Genomic DNA, 14,468 nt, shown 5'->3' with positions numbered 1-14,468 from the left:
CTTGGAAACCCAAGGAGGGGTTGCTATGAGTCGGGTCCAACTCGACGGCATATAACAACAACAACAACATACATAAGGCCACCATGAGTTGGAGCCAACTTGATGGCAACTAATAACAACAGCAACCTCCAACATGGAAGAAGATGTCCAGAAGGACAGGGAGAAAACCTGAAATGTATGGAGAGGGCAGCATCTAGATAATGTCTACAAATCGAGGTAGGAAATTTTTGGCATTGTATGATAGTTATTTCTGTCTCCTTTCCTGGACAGTGAGCATCCAGGGCAGGGAAAGGGATTACTCATCTACCTGTCATCTTGGTGCCTAATGTATAGCCATAAAAATAGTTGATGAATCCTGGGTAGAGTGGGAGAACAATGTGGAACAAAACAAAACAAAAAAGTCCAGGTTTGCTAGTCTGATAGAGCCTGGTGAGACCCCTGACAGTATGGCCCCTAGTTACCCTTCAGTTCTGGAACTGAACTCACTCCTGTGGCTTCCAGTCAAACAATAGACAGGCATATGGGGTGAACATTTACATCAGGTAGATACACTCCTTGGAACGATCAGTCATGGGAGAACAGAAGGGCAGTGTTTACACAGTGAGACAGCTGGAGTGGGGGGAGATGCATGGGAGAGAAGGACACAGAAAAGAGGTAACTGTGGGGAGAAAGTGGGAAGAGACCTGTTACACTGTGAGGAATTACAGTCAATGTCATGAAACAAAATGTGCATGAACTGCTATATGGAAAATGAATTTGCTGTGTAAACTTCCACCCAAATCACAATAAAAAATTTTTAAAAAAAGTTGATGAATGAAACGATTCCTGGCTTTGCCACCTACTAATTCTAAGGAGCTCTGGTAGCATTGTGCCTAAGGCATTTGGCTGCTAACCAGGAGATAAGTGGTTCAAACCTACCAGCTGCTCTGCGGAAGGAAGATGAGGCAATCTACTTCTGTAAAGACTTACAGCCTTTGAAACCCAATGGGGGTCATTATAAGTTGGCATCAACTCCATAGCAGTGAGTTTTTTTTTTTCCTTCTGAAGTGACAAGCCCCTTTCTCCAGATTCCAGTTTCAAAATCTATAAATTGAGAGGACTGGATGAGTTCCAGGGAACCCTTTCAATATGAAAGTGGAATTGGTGGCCAAGGGATGGAGAGGCCATGGAAACCTCAAGAAAATTTGATGGAAGGGTGAGGTCACCATCAAGTGATGGAGTGGGGTCTCCAAGGTCTCCAGCAAAATGCTGTGCTAAGGTCCAAAGCAGAGGGATGGGCTCAGAAAGAGGGTTTCCCTGACCCCCACATCTTGAGGCTAACTGCCCAGGACTCCAGAGGAGGAAAAGGACTTGATTTAGGTCAGAGGGTCACTCTCTTATCCTTGTGGGAGTATTGGCTACTAACCCCTTAATTCCTGTGGTTCACTCGATGGGCCCCAGGCCTGCCTCATCAGCCTAGAGTTGAGGAGATCAATTTCTGGAGAAAACTCTGGGTTCCCAGTCCTCCCCCAAGCCTGCTTCTGAACAGGCTGTTCTTGTTTACGACCCCCATCCCAGGGGAACAGCAATTGCTCATCCCCACGTGTGATTTGAGAGGGTGAGCCTTCCAGGCCTGGAAGAAATTCAAGCCCCGCCAGCCCGCCTGGCATCGGAATGCTCAGCTGGTCCCCTCCCGGGCTCATGTGACCGGGGTCCAGCTATAAATATCAGAGGGGCCTCTGACCAAGACAGAATTCGGCGCCAGGAGAAAGAGGCAAAGAGGCTCCAAGGGGGTGTTTTGTGATAAAGCCAGTAGCCCCAGGAATTCCCAGAGCCGGACGCAGGTGAAGGAGGCAACCAGGTGGGCCCATATCTCCTGACAATATGGATTATAAGTCCAGCCTGATCCAGGATGGGAACCCAATGGAGAACTTGGAGAAGCAGTTGATCTGTCCCATCTGCCTGGAGATGTTTACTAAACCAGTGGTCATTTTGCCGTGCCAACACAACCTCTGCCGGAAGTGTGCCAATGACATCTTTCAGGTCAGTGCTGGGTGTGGCCTAGTCCTGGGGCCCTAGGGGGCTACTCAGTTTCCCTGTGACAAAGCCCATTCTCCCCTAGCTCAGAACCTTTCCAAAAGGTGGCTGGCTCTGTCCTCTTCAAACCAAGCTCCACACGGAGGCCTCTGGACTCAGTTGAGGGACACTGGGGAGGCTTCTCTGGCCACTCCAGTCCTCCATGACACATGTTTCTCCTCTCCACCAGGCCCACAGCTCCCCCACCCCTGTCCTGAGCACAGCAGTTGACTCTCCAATCAAGAGTCAAATGCCTCAAGTGATAAGTGGGGGAGGCAGGCAGAGAGGAGAGAGAAACCAGACCCCTGGGGCTGGAGCCAGCACAGCAGTGGCAGGGGGCCCAGAGTGTTGGGAGGAGGGTGGTGGGGAGGCACAGTGCAGTAGAGGCATCTTGCCTTTCGTGGCTGGCCCCTATAAATGGAGGGAGGGCAGTGCTCCATCGTCCTAAGAAAGTAATAAGAGTGGAGGTCTTGGCTGGGAAGCAGAACTCAAGTTTCACCAGGAGCACTTTACAAAAGGCCTTCACTGTTTTATCTTCAAAGTAGTAGCCCTAGGAGGTAGCTCTAATTATAGTGCCCATTTCATGAATGGGCATACTGAGGCTTAGAGAGCTAAGGTTATTTACTCAAAGTCACTCAGCAGGTAAATGTGACTTAAACTGAGGCTCACTGATTCCCAAAGCAGGTGTATACTTTGTATGCTTATCAATTGCTTTGCTTCAGGTGTTCTATGTGTGAAACAGGCTGGTTCTCATTTCAGAATGGGGAACTCAAGGTCATATGGTTCGACAAGAACGGTTGGGGTGGGCAGGAATGGGGAACGATACTAGATTAGAAATGGGCTGGAAATGGAGCCTAGGCCCCACCTCTGCCCTTGCCACCTGCAGGCTGCAAATCCCTACTGGACCAATCGGGTTGGCTCGGTGTCCATGTCTGGAGGCCGTTTCCGCTGCCCCTCCTGCCGTCACGAGGTGATCATGGACCGCCACGGAGTGTACGGCCTGCAGAGGAACCTTCTGGTGGAGAATATCATCGACATCTACAAGCAGGAGTACTCCAGGTCAGCCCATCCTCCCTCCCCGGCCGTTCTGCACCAGTTCTCCCAGGCCCTACCTCATCCACCTCCTCCGTCTGCTCAGGAGTCGTTCCCCCAGCCTGGTCTCCACAGTCCAGAGAGCCATTTCTTCCTGCCTGAGGAACACGTGTCCAACCCTAACTCTCAGTAACACTCAGTGAATGGGGAGGAGCTAGACATCAGACTGCCCTTCTGGGAGATGCTGAGACAGAAATCAGGAGAAAGATGAGAAGAGAGTCACAGATAAGCAGAGAAAGCACCCAGGGAAAATTCAGCCAGGTTCTCTATAATGACAGCAGCAGCTCCCCTCCATAGGTCCGCAGGTACAGTGACAGGCACTGAAGTGCTTCTTCTTGGTGACTCCCAGCAACTCTATGGATTAGCCATGACTTCAATTATCCCCATTTCACAGAAGAGGAAGCTGAGGTTCAGAGAAGGAAAGTGACCCAAGGTTTTACAGCTGGGAAGTAGAAGATCCGGGGGTGGGGACCATTGATCTAGCTCCAAGTCTCCCTGTTTATAAAGTAGCAGCTCACTCTGAGTCAGAATTTGGAAGTTGGAGAAGCTGTGCAGTGTTAGGCTTCATACTGGAGAGAGCTTTACAATCAGGACATCCTGAAAAGACTTCCAGGTGCCTGACCCCTGAGCCTTTATGGTCTAAAACCTTTACCACGCACCTGTCTGCTAGCAGTGCCCTGCTCAAGGGAGGGTGACAGACCAAACCTACTGAGAAAGAGCCCCAGCCTGGTGCACCACGTTTGCAGTTTGACCGTGTTGCTAACACACTTGGATAAGACACTGGCCTTCAGGCCTTCATTTGCATTGTCTGTACGAGGGAAAAGTAAGATCTGTTATTGAGACTGTGAAATAGGATATTGATGGGAAATGTTAAAAACATCAAATATTTATTAAGCATCTATAGCATCAGTATGAGTGGGTTTTTTATGTGTAGGCATTAGGAGCCAATGGTTAAGCACTTGACTTCTAACTGAAAGGTTGGTGATTCAAACCCACCAGCCATTCCATGGGAAAAAGATGTGGCAGTCTGTTTCTATAAAGATTCACAGCATTGGAAACCCTGGGGTGCAGTTTTACTGAGTTGACATCTACTTGATGACAGTGAGTTTGGTTTTTGTTTTGTGTGTAGGCATTGTCCTAAGTATTTTTCAAGCATTATCCTATTTAATCATCATAACAATGCTGTAAGATACTCTTATCCCCATTTTATGGTGAGGAAATGAAGGCTCAGGGAGGGACAGAGGTTTGCAAGGTCACACAGCAACTAAGTGATGAAGCTGAGAGGGAACCCAGTCTGATTGACTCTGCAGTGAATGTTCCCTAACCACTTTGCTAGATTGCTTCTCGTGGTGATGGAGCTCAACATGATAACCATACAAATGTATGGCTGATCATCACAATAATGATAAAACTAACATCACACCAGAATATTAACCCTCCTAGTGTTGAGTTTTGAAGATCATGGTGTGTTTGAAACTGTCCAGACCTTTCTGATAAGTGAATGACAATGATACAAACAAACAAATAACACATCACTATTGAGTCAATTCCAACTCATGGTGACCCTCTATGGCACAGAGTAGAACTGCCCAGAGGGTTTGCAAAGCATTTGACTGCTAACCAGAAGACTGTCAGTTCAAACCCACCAGCTGCTCTGTGGAAGGAAGATAGGACAATCTACTTCTGTAAAGATTTACCTCCTTGGAAACCCAATGGGGGTCGCTGTGAGTCAGAATTGACTCAATGGCAGTGAGTTTGTTTTGTTTGTTTGTTTGGTTGGTTGGTTAATCTTTACAGAATCAGACTGCCATATCTCTTTCCCATGAAGAAGCTGGTGGGTTTGAACTGCCTACCTTTTGGTTAGTGACTGAGTGCTTAACCACTGGGCTACCAGGGAGCTTTATGACAATGATAGCTACCTTTTATGAGGATCTTCTTCATGCCAGGCACTACACACTCATTATAGACAACTCCCGCTATGATTATAGTAGCCCTGGGGGGAAACTAAGGCTCAGAGGAGGCAAAACTACTTGTCTGAAGTCACAAAACGTTAGTGGCAGAACAATCTGGATCTGAACCCAGATGCTAAAGCCTAGGCTCAGGAGTTTGGGCATCTGGGAGGGTGGTGGGTATGAGGCTGCAGACCCACAGGATCTGTGCCTCCCTCAGCACCCATTGCCACCCCAGTGCTCCCTTCCCAGAGCATAGAGACAGGCAGCAAAGGGGGACCCTTCTCAACATGGAGGACCCTGGTCTAAAGATTCAAAACAGCAAATCTGGAAAGGAGCTTATGCAATGAGTCAAGGGGACAAGAAGTCTAGGGTGTGACCAGTCATGCAATGTTGTTTGGAGATGAGGCATTGGCACTGATGGGGGAAGTCACCTATTTGATACTTAAGAGGCACCTGTTGTGTTAGGGGCTGGGCAATAAGACATGGTGTTGGCTCTAACTGAGTGTCTATTCTTGCTAGGGAGGTGAGATCTAGGCCCCCTAAAACTGAATCTAGGGTTGGAAGCAACCAGTACCCCAAGAGAAGCATAAATAACGTACCAGAGGCCCTAAGTGAATAGCAAAATGAAGGGAGAAAGGCATTCTGGGAATGTGTTTGGAAAAAGGAAGGAAGAGACTCTGAACCTTGGGAAGAATCTCTGGATGAGAAGTTGGGGCTTGTGCTGGGCTGTTAAACAGCCATGTTGTTGTTGTTATGTGCCATCAATTCGGACCCGACTCACAGCGACCCCTCCTTGGGTTTCTGAGGCAGTATCACTACAGAAGTGGATTGCCCAATCTTCCTTCTGAGGAGTGGCTGGTGGGTTTGAACCACCAGCCTTCTGGTTAGCAGTCAAGTGCCTTAGGCACTATGCTACCAGAGCAGCCATGGGTCACCCATATTCTAGCTGTGTGACTTAGGACAGATGCCTGCTTCCTCTTCTGAGCCTTGGGGTACCCTCATGGTATGTCTATTCATTGTTCTTTCTACCTGTATTTAATTATCACCAGTGCTGGGCCAGCTACTGTACACTGTAGATTCAGGGGTGAAGAAAATGGCAACTTTCCCTGCCTTGATGGAGGTTACATTCTGGTGGATTAAATATAGAATTAAATGAGGCCATGAGTATAAAATGTTTAGCTCAGAGCCCAACCCACAGTAACCAAAAGCTATGGTGACTATAATTAGCACAAATGTGCTCCAGCCTACCCGGCCCTGACTTGCTGGGCGACCTTGGGCGAGTCAGTTCACCTTTCTGGGTCCCCATTTCCTCTTCTCTCAAATGAGTCTCCAGCTCTGACTCTCTGGAATTCTGTGACCATGTCCTGTGCACTGGGCAAACTGGGGCTTGAGTTCTTGGATATGGGATAGCTTTGGTGTCATTGACTTCCCTGGTCCTGGGTCCCCAGAGAGTAAAAAGAAAAGGTTTGGAGAGTGCCAGTGGCTCAGGCCACCGATCTGGGGTGGCTGGTTCTGACTGGAGCAGGGAAATGAGGCAGGAACTCGGATGCTCCTGCTCCCCCATGACTGGTGACTGTTCTCCACTTTAGCCGGCCCCTGCAGAAGGGCAGCCACCTCATGTGCAAGGAGCACGAAGATGAAAAAATCAACATCTACTGCCTCACCTGCGAGGTGCCCACCTGCTCCATGTGCAAGGTGTTCGGAGTGCACAAGGCCTGTGAGGTGGCCCCACTGCAGAATGTCTTTCAGGGACAAAAGGTATTTAGCCTGAGCCGTTTTTCTACTCCCAGCCTGGGCCTGCCGGGCACAGCTGGTGATTTAGGATGAGGATTTGATCCTTGTAGATCTGCTGAGCCGGTCTTTCAGGAATAGGTCCTCTGGAGGGACTTCCCAGGCCACAGGGACAGCAGCCTTTGCCTTCCTGGGGGAGGTGGCTGAGCTCATGGGTTATACTTAGAGCCATTTGAGAGAACCTGGGTGGCGCCACAGGGGAGAGGCCAGACCCCAGGGCCAGGCCACCAGGCTCTCTCAGGCCATGGCTTCTCCATCCCAGCATGCTTTGGGCCCCAGATAGCCCTTCCTGTGCTCCTCACCTTTCACAGACCTCAATGCAGCAGGAAGCAGCTTAAAGCCCTCACCTGGGCCCCTATGTCTATGGAAGTCCCATGGTCCTGCCCCTGCAGTAAGCTGTGTCTCCTCTTTCTGTGCTTTTTCTTTCTGCTCACCTTTCTCTTGGTCTCTCTCTTCTAGAACTTTCCAACTTTGTTTTCTTCATCTCTTTCTTTCCTAGAAACAAGTCCCCCCTCTAACCCTGCTGTATGTTTTAGGCTGCTCACTTTCTCTCTCTGTGCCTCATCTGTAAAATAATGGATGTACTATCTCTCAGATATTGTCTGTTATGAACTTGCTCTGAACCCCAGAAAGAGGGGCCAGACCCCTACTGGGGGCTCTTTTCAGCAGAGAGAGGAGTGAGGGTACGACTTGGCTGCCTTGAGAGAGAGGGAAGACCCTGAGACTATCTGTCTCCCCTTAATGATCCCTTAACCCTTCCCATCTAGATGGAACTCAGTAACTGCATCTCTATGCTGGTAGCGGGGAATGACCGTGTGCAGACCATCATCACTCAGCTGGAGGACTCTTGTCGAATAACCAAGGTGAGGGGGACAGAAGAGCCCTACCTAGTACTTTGAAGCCTCCCAGTGTACCCTAGTCTCTGGGGTGAGACGTGAAATTTCTGCCATGGGTTGTAGCTAGAGGTTGGGGTCTAGAGTCTAGGGTGGCCAATCTAGGATGGCAGAAAAAAAAAGAGAAGAAAGAAAAATTCACTGCTGTCCAGTCAGATCTGACTCATAGCAACTTCTCCTTGGGTTTTCAAGGTGACTTGATGGCTGTGGGTTTTGGTTTAGTTTGGTACCTCTATGGGAGTAGATTGCCCAATCTTCTTTCTGAGGAATGGCTTGTGGGTTTGAACTTCCAGCCTTCTGGTTAGCAGTCAAATGCCTTAGGCACTATGCCACCAGAGCTCCCAAGATGGCAGAGGAGGGACAAATTCATTTATCCACTCACTCAACAAATGCCTCTAGAGCAAATCTATGGGTCAGGCGGTGCCCAAGATGCTAGAGATGGGTAGTAAACAAGACAGATCTGGTTTTTGACCTCAGGAAATATCCTGCCAATAATTCCCAGTATTTTTCAGTACTAACAGTTTTTGGAACCCTGTTGTTTAGTGTGCTGTAGATCAACACTCCTCAAACTTTTAGGTGCATTCAAATCACCCTGAATATTGTTCAAATGAAGATTCTGACTCAGTAGGTGTGGAATGAGGCAGGAGATTCTGCATTTGTAACTGGCTCCTGGGGTTTGCCCAAGTTACTGGTCCACAGACCACACTTTGAGTAGCAAGAGTGTAGAGGGTGGAAAAGAATGTTTCCATTACTGAAAAATCATCTATGATTTTTTATCTTCACTTGGGGTGAGGGTCTGCAGATGAGATGGGGGAAGAAGTCATCACTGATGAACAAAGGCTTGCTCGTGTACAGGGTAGGTTCAAAGGGAGGAGGGGGACATTTTTCTCCCTATGGGAGGATCCCAGTCTGATGGAGGATGCTAGAGTCCCAAGTCTGATGAGGTGCTATTATTGTACTCACTTTTCAAATTGGAAAATTAAGATGTAACATCTGTGTTGGAGAGAAGGGATCCTCAATAAGGAGGCTACTAGGGCAAGATCTACTTGTACCTCTCCTAGGACCAAATGCTACATAACTTCCTCAATCAAGTCTTGGTCCTAAAATGGAGGGAAGAATGTGACTTGGGGTCCATGGGAGGCCCAGAGTGTGCCAACCCATCTGAACCTAGAGTCTCTATTTTTTTGTGGGAGTGGGTAGCCTTTCTCCACGACAGCAGCCTCCAAATGTTACTGGTGTACTAATTAGCCGTGAGACCTCAGCAAGTGCTTTCTTCTTGCTAAGCCTTTATTGCATCTTCTGTAAAGTGGGGCTGTAGTAAGTTTTCTTCTGACTTTAGAGTTTTGTTCCTGGGCACACCTACCCCAGGAAGGAAGTGTTGGGGGGTATGGAGTAGAACCCCACAGGAGGTGACTCTAAGATTTCTGTCTTCAGGAGAACAGTCACCAGGTGAAGGAAGAGCTGAGCCAGAAGTTTGACATCCTGTATGCCATCCTGGACGAGAAGAAGAGTGAGCTGCTGCAGCGGATCACGGGGGAGCAGGAAGAGAAACTCAGCTTCATCGAGGCCCTCATCCAGCAGTACCGGGAGCAGCTCAACAAGTCCACCAAGCTGGTGGAGACAGCCATCCAGTCCCTGGACGAGCCTGGTGGGGCCACCTTCCTCTTGGTAAGCAGGACCAGGATCTGGGCAGGGTGACTTCAGCTCAAGCTTTGTTTAAATTTTGAGACTTGGCTTCTCCACGGAGTACCTATGTGCCCTTGGATAAGTCATTTCAATCTCTCTGCTCCTCAGTTTCCTTTTCTGTAAAATGGGTGTGGAACCATCCCTATCTTTCTCTTAATGATTATACGAAGATCCAGTGAAATGGCTTTGTTTGTGAAATGGCTTTGTAAGCTGCAAAATTCAGCGTTCATGGAAAAGGCTATTAATTGTAGGTGGGACACTGAGGTGGAGATATAAAAATGAGTGAGACCCACAACTGCTCTAGAAGAGCTTATTGACTGTGAGGGGGACAGAAAGGGGCTCCACTATAAAACTTCATTGTTGTTGTTATTAGGTGCCCTTGAGCCGGACTCGACTCATAGCGACCCCTCCTTGGGTTTCCGAGGCAGTATCACTACGGAAGTAGATTGCCCAACCTTCCTTCCAAGGAGTGGCTGTTGGGTCTGAACCTCCAGCCTTCTGGTTAGCAGTCAAGTGCCTTAGGCACTATGCTACCAGAGCTCCCTATAAAACTTCATACTTCAGTAAAAATTTTCTGAGCATCTACTGGGAGCCAGGTTCTGAACTAGGTGTTGGGTATAAAAAGGTGATTGGGACATGGTCATCATTTTTGAGATTTCAGGCTTCAGAAGGTTTGGGGCTTCCTGTTAGGACAATGAGAAGGTCCTAGGGTGATGACCAAAACCTGTGCAAACCATGGACAGAGGAGTTGAGCTCAGGGAGGGGGACAGATCACCACTGGGCTAGGAAATGGCACCAAGTATCCACATGTAACACCCAGTCACCAATTTTGCTGATTTCCTGGGGCTACACCCCTTCTGCAGTCCTAATCTTTTGCTCTCTCTCCCTACAGAGTGCCAAGCCACTCATCAAAAGGTCAGTATCTCCCCAGAGGCTATGACCCTAGGCCCTAGGCTCCCATGGGGGTCTTTGATTTCTTTCCAGAGGGCCTCCTCCTTCATATTAGGCTGTTGAGAAGGTCTCACCCCAGGTTGGCTTTCCTGATTTTTGTATCCCCTACTCTCTTAGATCATCCATTATGGTTATGACTGGAGAGAAAGTACTCCACCCCTCCAGGTGGATCCTTTAGGTGCAAGACTTGGGTGTGAGTACAAGCACATGTACTCGGGTGAACTAGAGCTAAGCCACCCCTTCCTGCATCAAGCCCCAGAGATCTCACCCTGCTTATCTCTCTTCCTCACAGCATTGTGGAAGCTTCCAAGGGTTGCCAGCTAGGGAAGATAGAGCAGGGTTTTGAGAACATGGACTACTTTACTCTGGACTTAGAGCACATAGAAAACACCCTGAGGGCCATTGACTTCACAACAGGTAAGGGAGGTGATGGTGCCATGTGTCCATTTCTCTGCTTGACCCCTGGAAGCTGACATCAAGGCAAACTCATAGAGTTAACTTTTGGATGAGTCCAGAGCCTAGAACAAGTGCCTGGCACATAATTGTTGCTTGATACATTACATATGAATCCATGGCAGAAAAGCATGTTGGGTGGTGTCTGGAGTCAAAGAGACTTGAGTTCAAATCCCACTCTGCCACTTATTATTTGTGTGACCTTTGGCAAGTCCCTCTACTTCTCTAAGCTTCATTTTCTAACTTGAAAAATGAGGTTAAAGTGGATCTCCTAATGATGACCACCTTGTGCTGCTATTGCAACAAATAAAATAATGTTGCTGAAGGGTTTTTATACAATAAATGTCAAATACTAGTTATCCTCTGAACTCAGTCTTAGCTTCAGCTTTTATGCTATCATCTATAATATCTGACACCTTAATTTATCTATATTATGCATGCATTTCTGTTTGTAATCACTCTTCTATGGAGTATCATAATAATTGTAACAATGTACCCATAATGATAATAAGAGTAAACATTTATTATATACTTACCTTGTGGCCAGCATGGCTAAGTGCTTTACAAACATTTCTTCACTTAATCCTCATAACACCCTATGGAATAAGGAATATTCCCCTCATAAGCAGCTGTGGTGGCACAACAGTTAAGTGCTTAGGGGCTAACCAAGGTCAGTTGTTTGAACTTACCAAGCTGTTCTGTGGGAGAAAAGTCCTGGCAGTCTTCCCCCATAGAGATTACAACCCAGAAAACCCTATGGGGTGCTTCTACTCTGTCCTATAGGGTCACTATTTGTTGGAATCTACTCAATGGTATACAACAAGATTCTCCTCGTTTCAAAAATGACAAAACCAGACAAGAACACAAATATGTTACTAGTTTTCTCCAAGTCACACAGTTAAAATTAAATTAGCAATAAAGAGAAACCTGTTGCTATTGATGGCATAGTCCCTAAGGCATTTGACTGCTAACCAGAAGGCTGGTGGTTCAAACCCACCAGCCACTCCTTGGAAGGAAGGTTGGGCAATCTGCTTCCATAGAGATACCCCCTGGAAACCCAAGGAGGGGTCGCTATGAGTCAGATCCAACTCCATGGCAGTGCGTTTGGTTTGTTTTTGGTTGCTATTGAATCGATTCCTACTTATAGCAACCCAATAGGACAGAGTAGAACTGCCCCTATAGGATTTCCAAGGCTGTAATCTTTTTTTTTTTTTTACTTTTATTGTGGTGATAACATATACAGTAAGGCATTCACCAACACAACACGTTCCACATTTACAGCTCAGGGGCATTGATGACATTTTTCATGTTGTACCAAGGCTTAAATCTTTACGGAAGCAGACCGCCGCATCTTTCTCTGCGGAGTAACTGACGGTTCAAACCACAGACCTTTTGGTTAGTAGCTAAGCCATTAACCACTGTGCCACCAGGGGTCCTTAGAGAAAGAGGAAGGGGAAAAAAAAACCCTCCTGTAAACCCTCCTGTTGTCAAGTCGATTCCAACTCATAGTGACCTCCATTGGATTTCCAAGGCTGTAAATCTTTACAGAAGCAGACAGTCTCATCTCCCTTCCACAGAGTGGCTGGTAGGTTTGAACCACCAACCTTCTGGTTAGCAGCCAAATGCTTTAACCACTACACCACCAGAAATAGAAAGCAAATCCAATTTGACTAAATGTTGCTTTGGTCTGGGAGATGATGCTCCCATAACCAACCCAGAGAAAGAGAGAAGTGTGTGCAAGAACAAGGGAGAATGAACAGGTTGGCATGAGAAGGAAAAGGCCTCAGGACACCTCCTGTGCCAGCTTTCCTGCAAGACTTCAATATCTGGTCAGATCTGCTCTCAGAATCCCAGATATGCTCCAATCATGGAGAAGGACAAACTGTACCCAAAACTGAGATGCCAATGGACTCAAGTATATCCATTGCTGTAGATCGTCTGCTCCACTCTTATCTTCCCTAAGCTAAGAGATTCAAGAGTGGCTCATGCTGTGTGAACACAGTAACAATGTGAAGACCTACACTGTCTTTTGTCATCCCTCTGAGCCTCGGTTTCTCATAGGTGAAATGAGGAGAATACCAACAACTGCTCTTTAGTGAGCATTTTCTATGTCCCAGGCACTTAGTCTTGGCACATAGTTAGCCAGTTACTGTCAAGCTCATTCCTGCCCATGGAGACCCTGTGTATGTCAGAGTAGAACTATGCTCCATGGGGTTTTCAATGGCTGATTTTTCAGAGGTAGATCACCAGGCCTTTCCTCCAAAGTGCCTCTGGGTGGACTTGAACCACTTATCTTCTGATTAGTAGCTGAGTGCATTACCTGTTTGCCCCACCCAGGGACTCCTGACACACAATAAGTACTCAGCAAATGCTGAGTCTAATTGTGATGACGATTTAATAACAGCAACCCCCCCTGGGTTATGCACATGTCCCAGCCACTTGGCAGGACTTTTGTCTGTCATTTTTGGAGGCATTAAGGTGTTCAAGCCACACACATACTCTTGATAAGTGTTCTGACTCTGTGGCGATCTGCTCAAGGTCCCAAAGGATTAAGGAAGTGGCGTGGGGAGGGTGTGTGGGACATGTTCCCTGTTAGTGGAGCTTAAAGGTGACATCCCAGGACAGGAAGGCGAGGATATAGGTTACAGCTCTGTCATTGGCCCTTTGGTGCTGGGTTCAGGGAGCTAATCAACAGGAATGCTTCCTACCCCATGCCCACTCCTTGAGGCTAAGGAATGAGGAGAAAAACAGGAGAGGGGTTGCTGAGCAAGCTAATGTCAAAGGCTGAGCAAATTCCCTCAGGACAAGGACTTTGATCCCAGAAAACCAGAGTTCTTGTCTGTTGCCCCCAGTGACCAGTGACGCTTATCTGTCTGAAAGATGTACAAAAGAACACAGTGTGCTTCCCCCAAGTCCCCTCTGCTTATCACAGACCATCAGATAGTGATAGAAGAAACTGCAGCTCCTGGAACACAGGCGCCTGGGCCTCGATCCCTTGGTGGAGTGTGGGTGGGAGAAGGCTGACAGGGGAATGAGGCTGAGGTCACTCGGGTTTGGCAAGTCTCACCTTTCCAGGGTCTCTGCTGCCTCTCAGTGACCATTTGACTCCATGTGGTCAGGAAAAGGGGTTTAGATGAGTGCTATCTCCTGGTTCCCCTTTGAGCAGCTCCTCTAGAGAACTGATCCCAACCTAACACCATTTGTCTTTGTCATACACAGATGAAGAGGAGGAAGAAGTCATTGAAGAGGAAGAAGATGAGGATGAGGAAGAGTCCACAGAGGGGAAAGAAGAAGGTAAGAAACCCCTTTCCTCCCAGTCATTCATTCATTTGCTCATTCACTCAACAACATGAGACAGCTACCATGTGCAAAGCACTGTGTTAGGCACTGGGGGATGGGGCTTAATCTGTTACCAACATATATTTTTAAATATTTTCAGAGCAAATTCTAGTTACTTTTACCCTTAGGTAAAAACCCCAAGCTATTCATAACAAAAAGATTCCCATTTTCCATCTAAATGATCTTAACTGAAAGGCAACACAGCACAGCAGAGGTAACAGACAGTGAGTTCATAAGCCAGGCTTGGTCCATTGAT

The 14,468-nt window shown here is 47.5% G+C and overlaps 1 protein-coding gene across 1 annotated transcript; it reads left to right on the top strand.

The window, feature by feature from the left end:
- Positions 1-1,863: 1,863 nt before the first annotated feature.
- Positions 1,864-14,226, top strand: TRIM63 (tripartite motif containing 63). Its single transcript, XM_007935758.2, has 8 exons — positions 1,864-2,022; positions 2,942-3,114; positions 6,689-6,857; positions 7,658-7,753; positions 9,218-9,451; positions 10,362-10,384; positions 10,713-10,837; positions 14,093-14,226. The coding sequence occupies exons 1-8, from the start codon at positions 1,864-1,866 to the stop codon at positions 14,224-14,226; spliced, it is 1,113 nt and encodes a 370-aa protein (XP_007933949.2).
- The last annotated feature ends 242 nt before the right edge of the window (positions 14,227-14,468 follow it).

Source organism: Orycteropus afer, unplaced genomic scaffold (assembly GCF_000298275.1).
Source record: "Orycteropus afer afer isolate SDZICR_OR568_19922 unplaced genomic scaffold, OryAfe1.0 scaffold00031, whole genome shotgun sequence".
Lineage (NCBI taxonomy): Eukaryota > Metazoa > Chordata > Mammalia > Tubulidentata > Orycteropodidae > Orycteropus > Orycteropus afer.
The sequence above is the reverse complement of the archived record's forward strand: the minus strand, read 5'-3'. Positions and strand labels throughout refer to the sequence as shown.

Excerpts from the sequence above, each read along its gene's own strand:
- TRIM63 (XM_007935758.2), top strand. The coding sequence starts at position 1,864 with ATGGATTATAAGTCCAGCCTGATCCAGGATGGGAACCCAATGGAGAAC. Across the intron at positions 9,452-10,361 it reads GTGGGGCCACCTTCCTCTTG|AGTGCCAAGCCACTCATCAA; the intron begins GTAAGCAGGACC and ends CTCTCCCTACAG. Across the intron at positions 10,838-14,092 it reads GGCCATTGACTTCACAACAG|ATGAAGAGGAGGAAGAAGTC; the intron begins GTAAGGGAGGTG and ends TGTCATACACAG.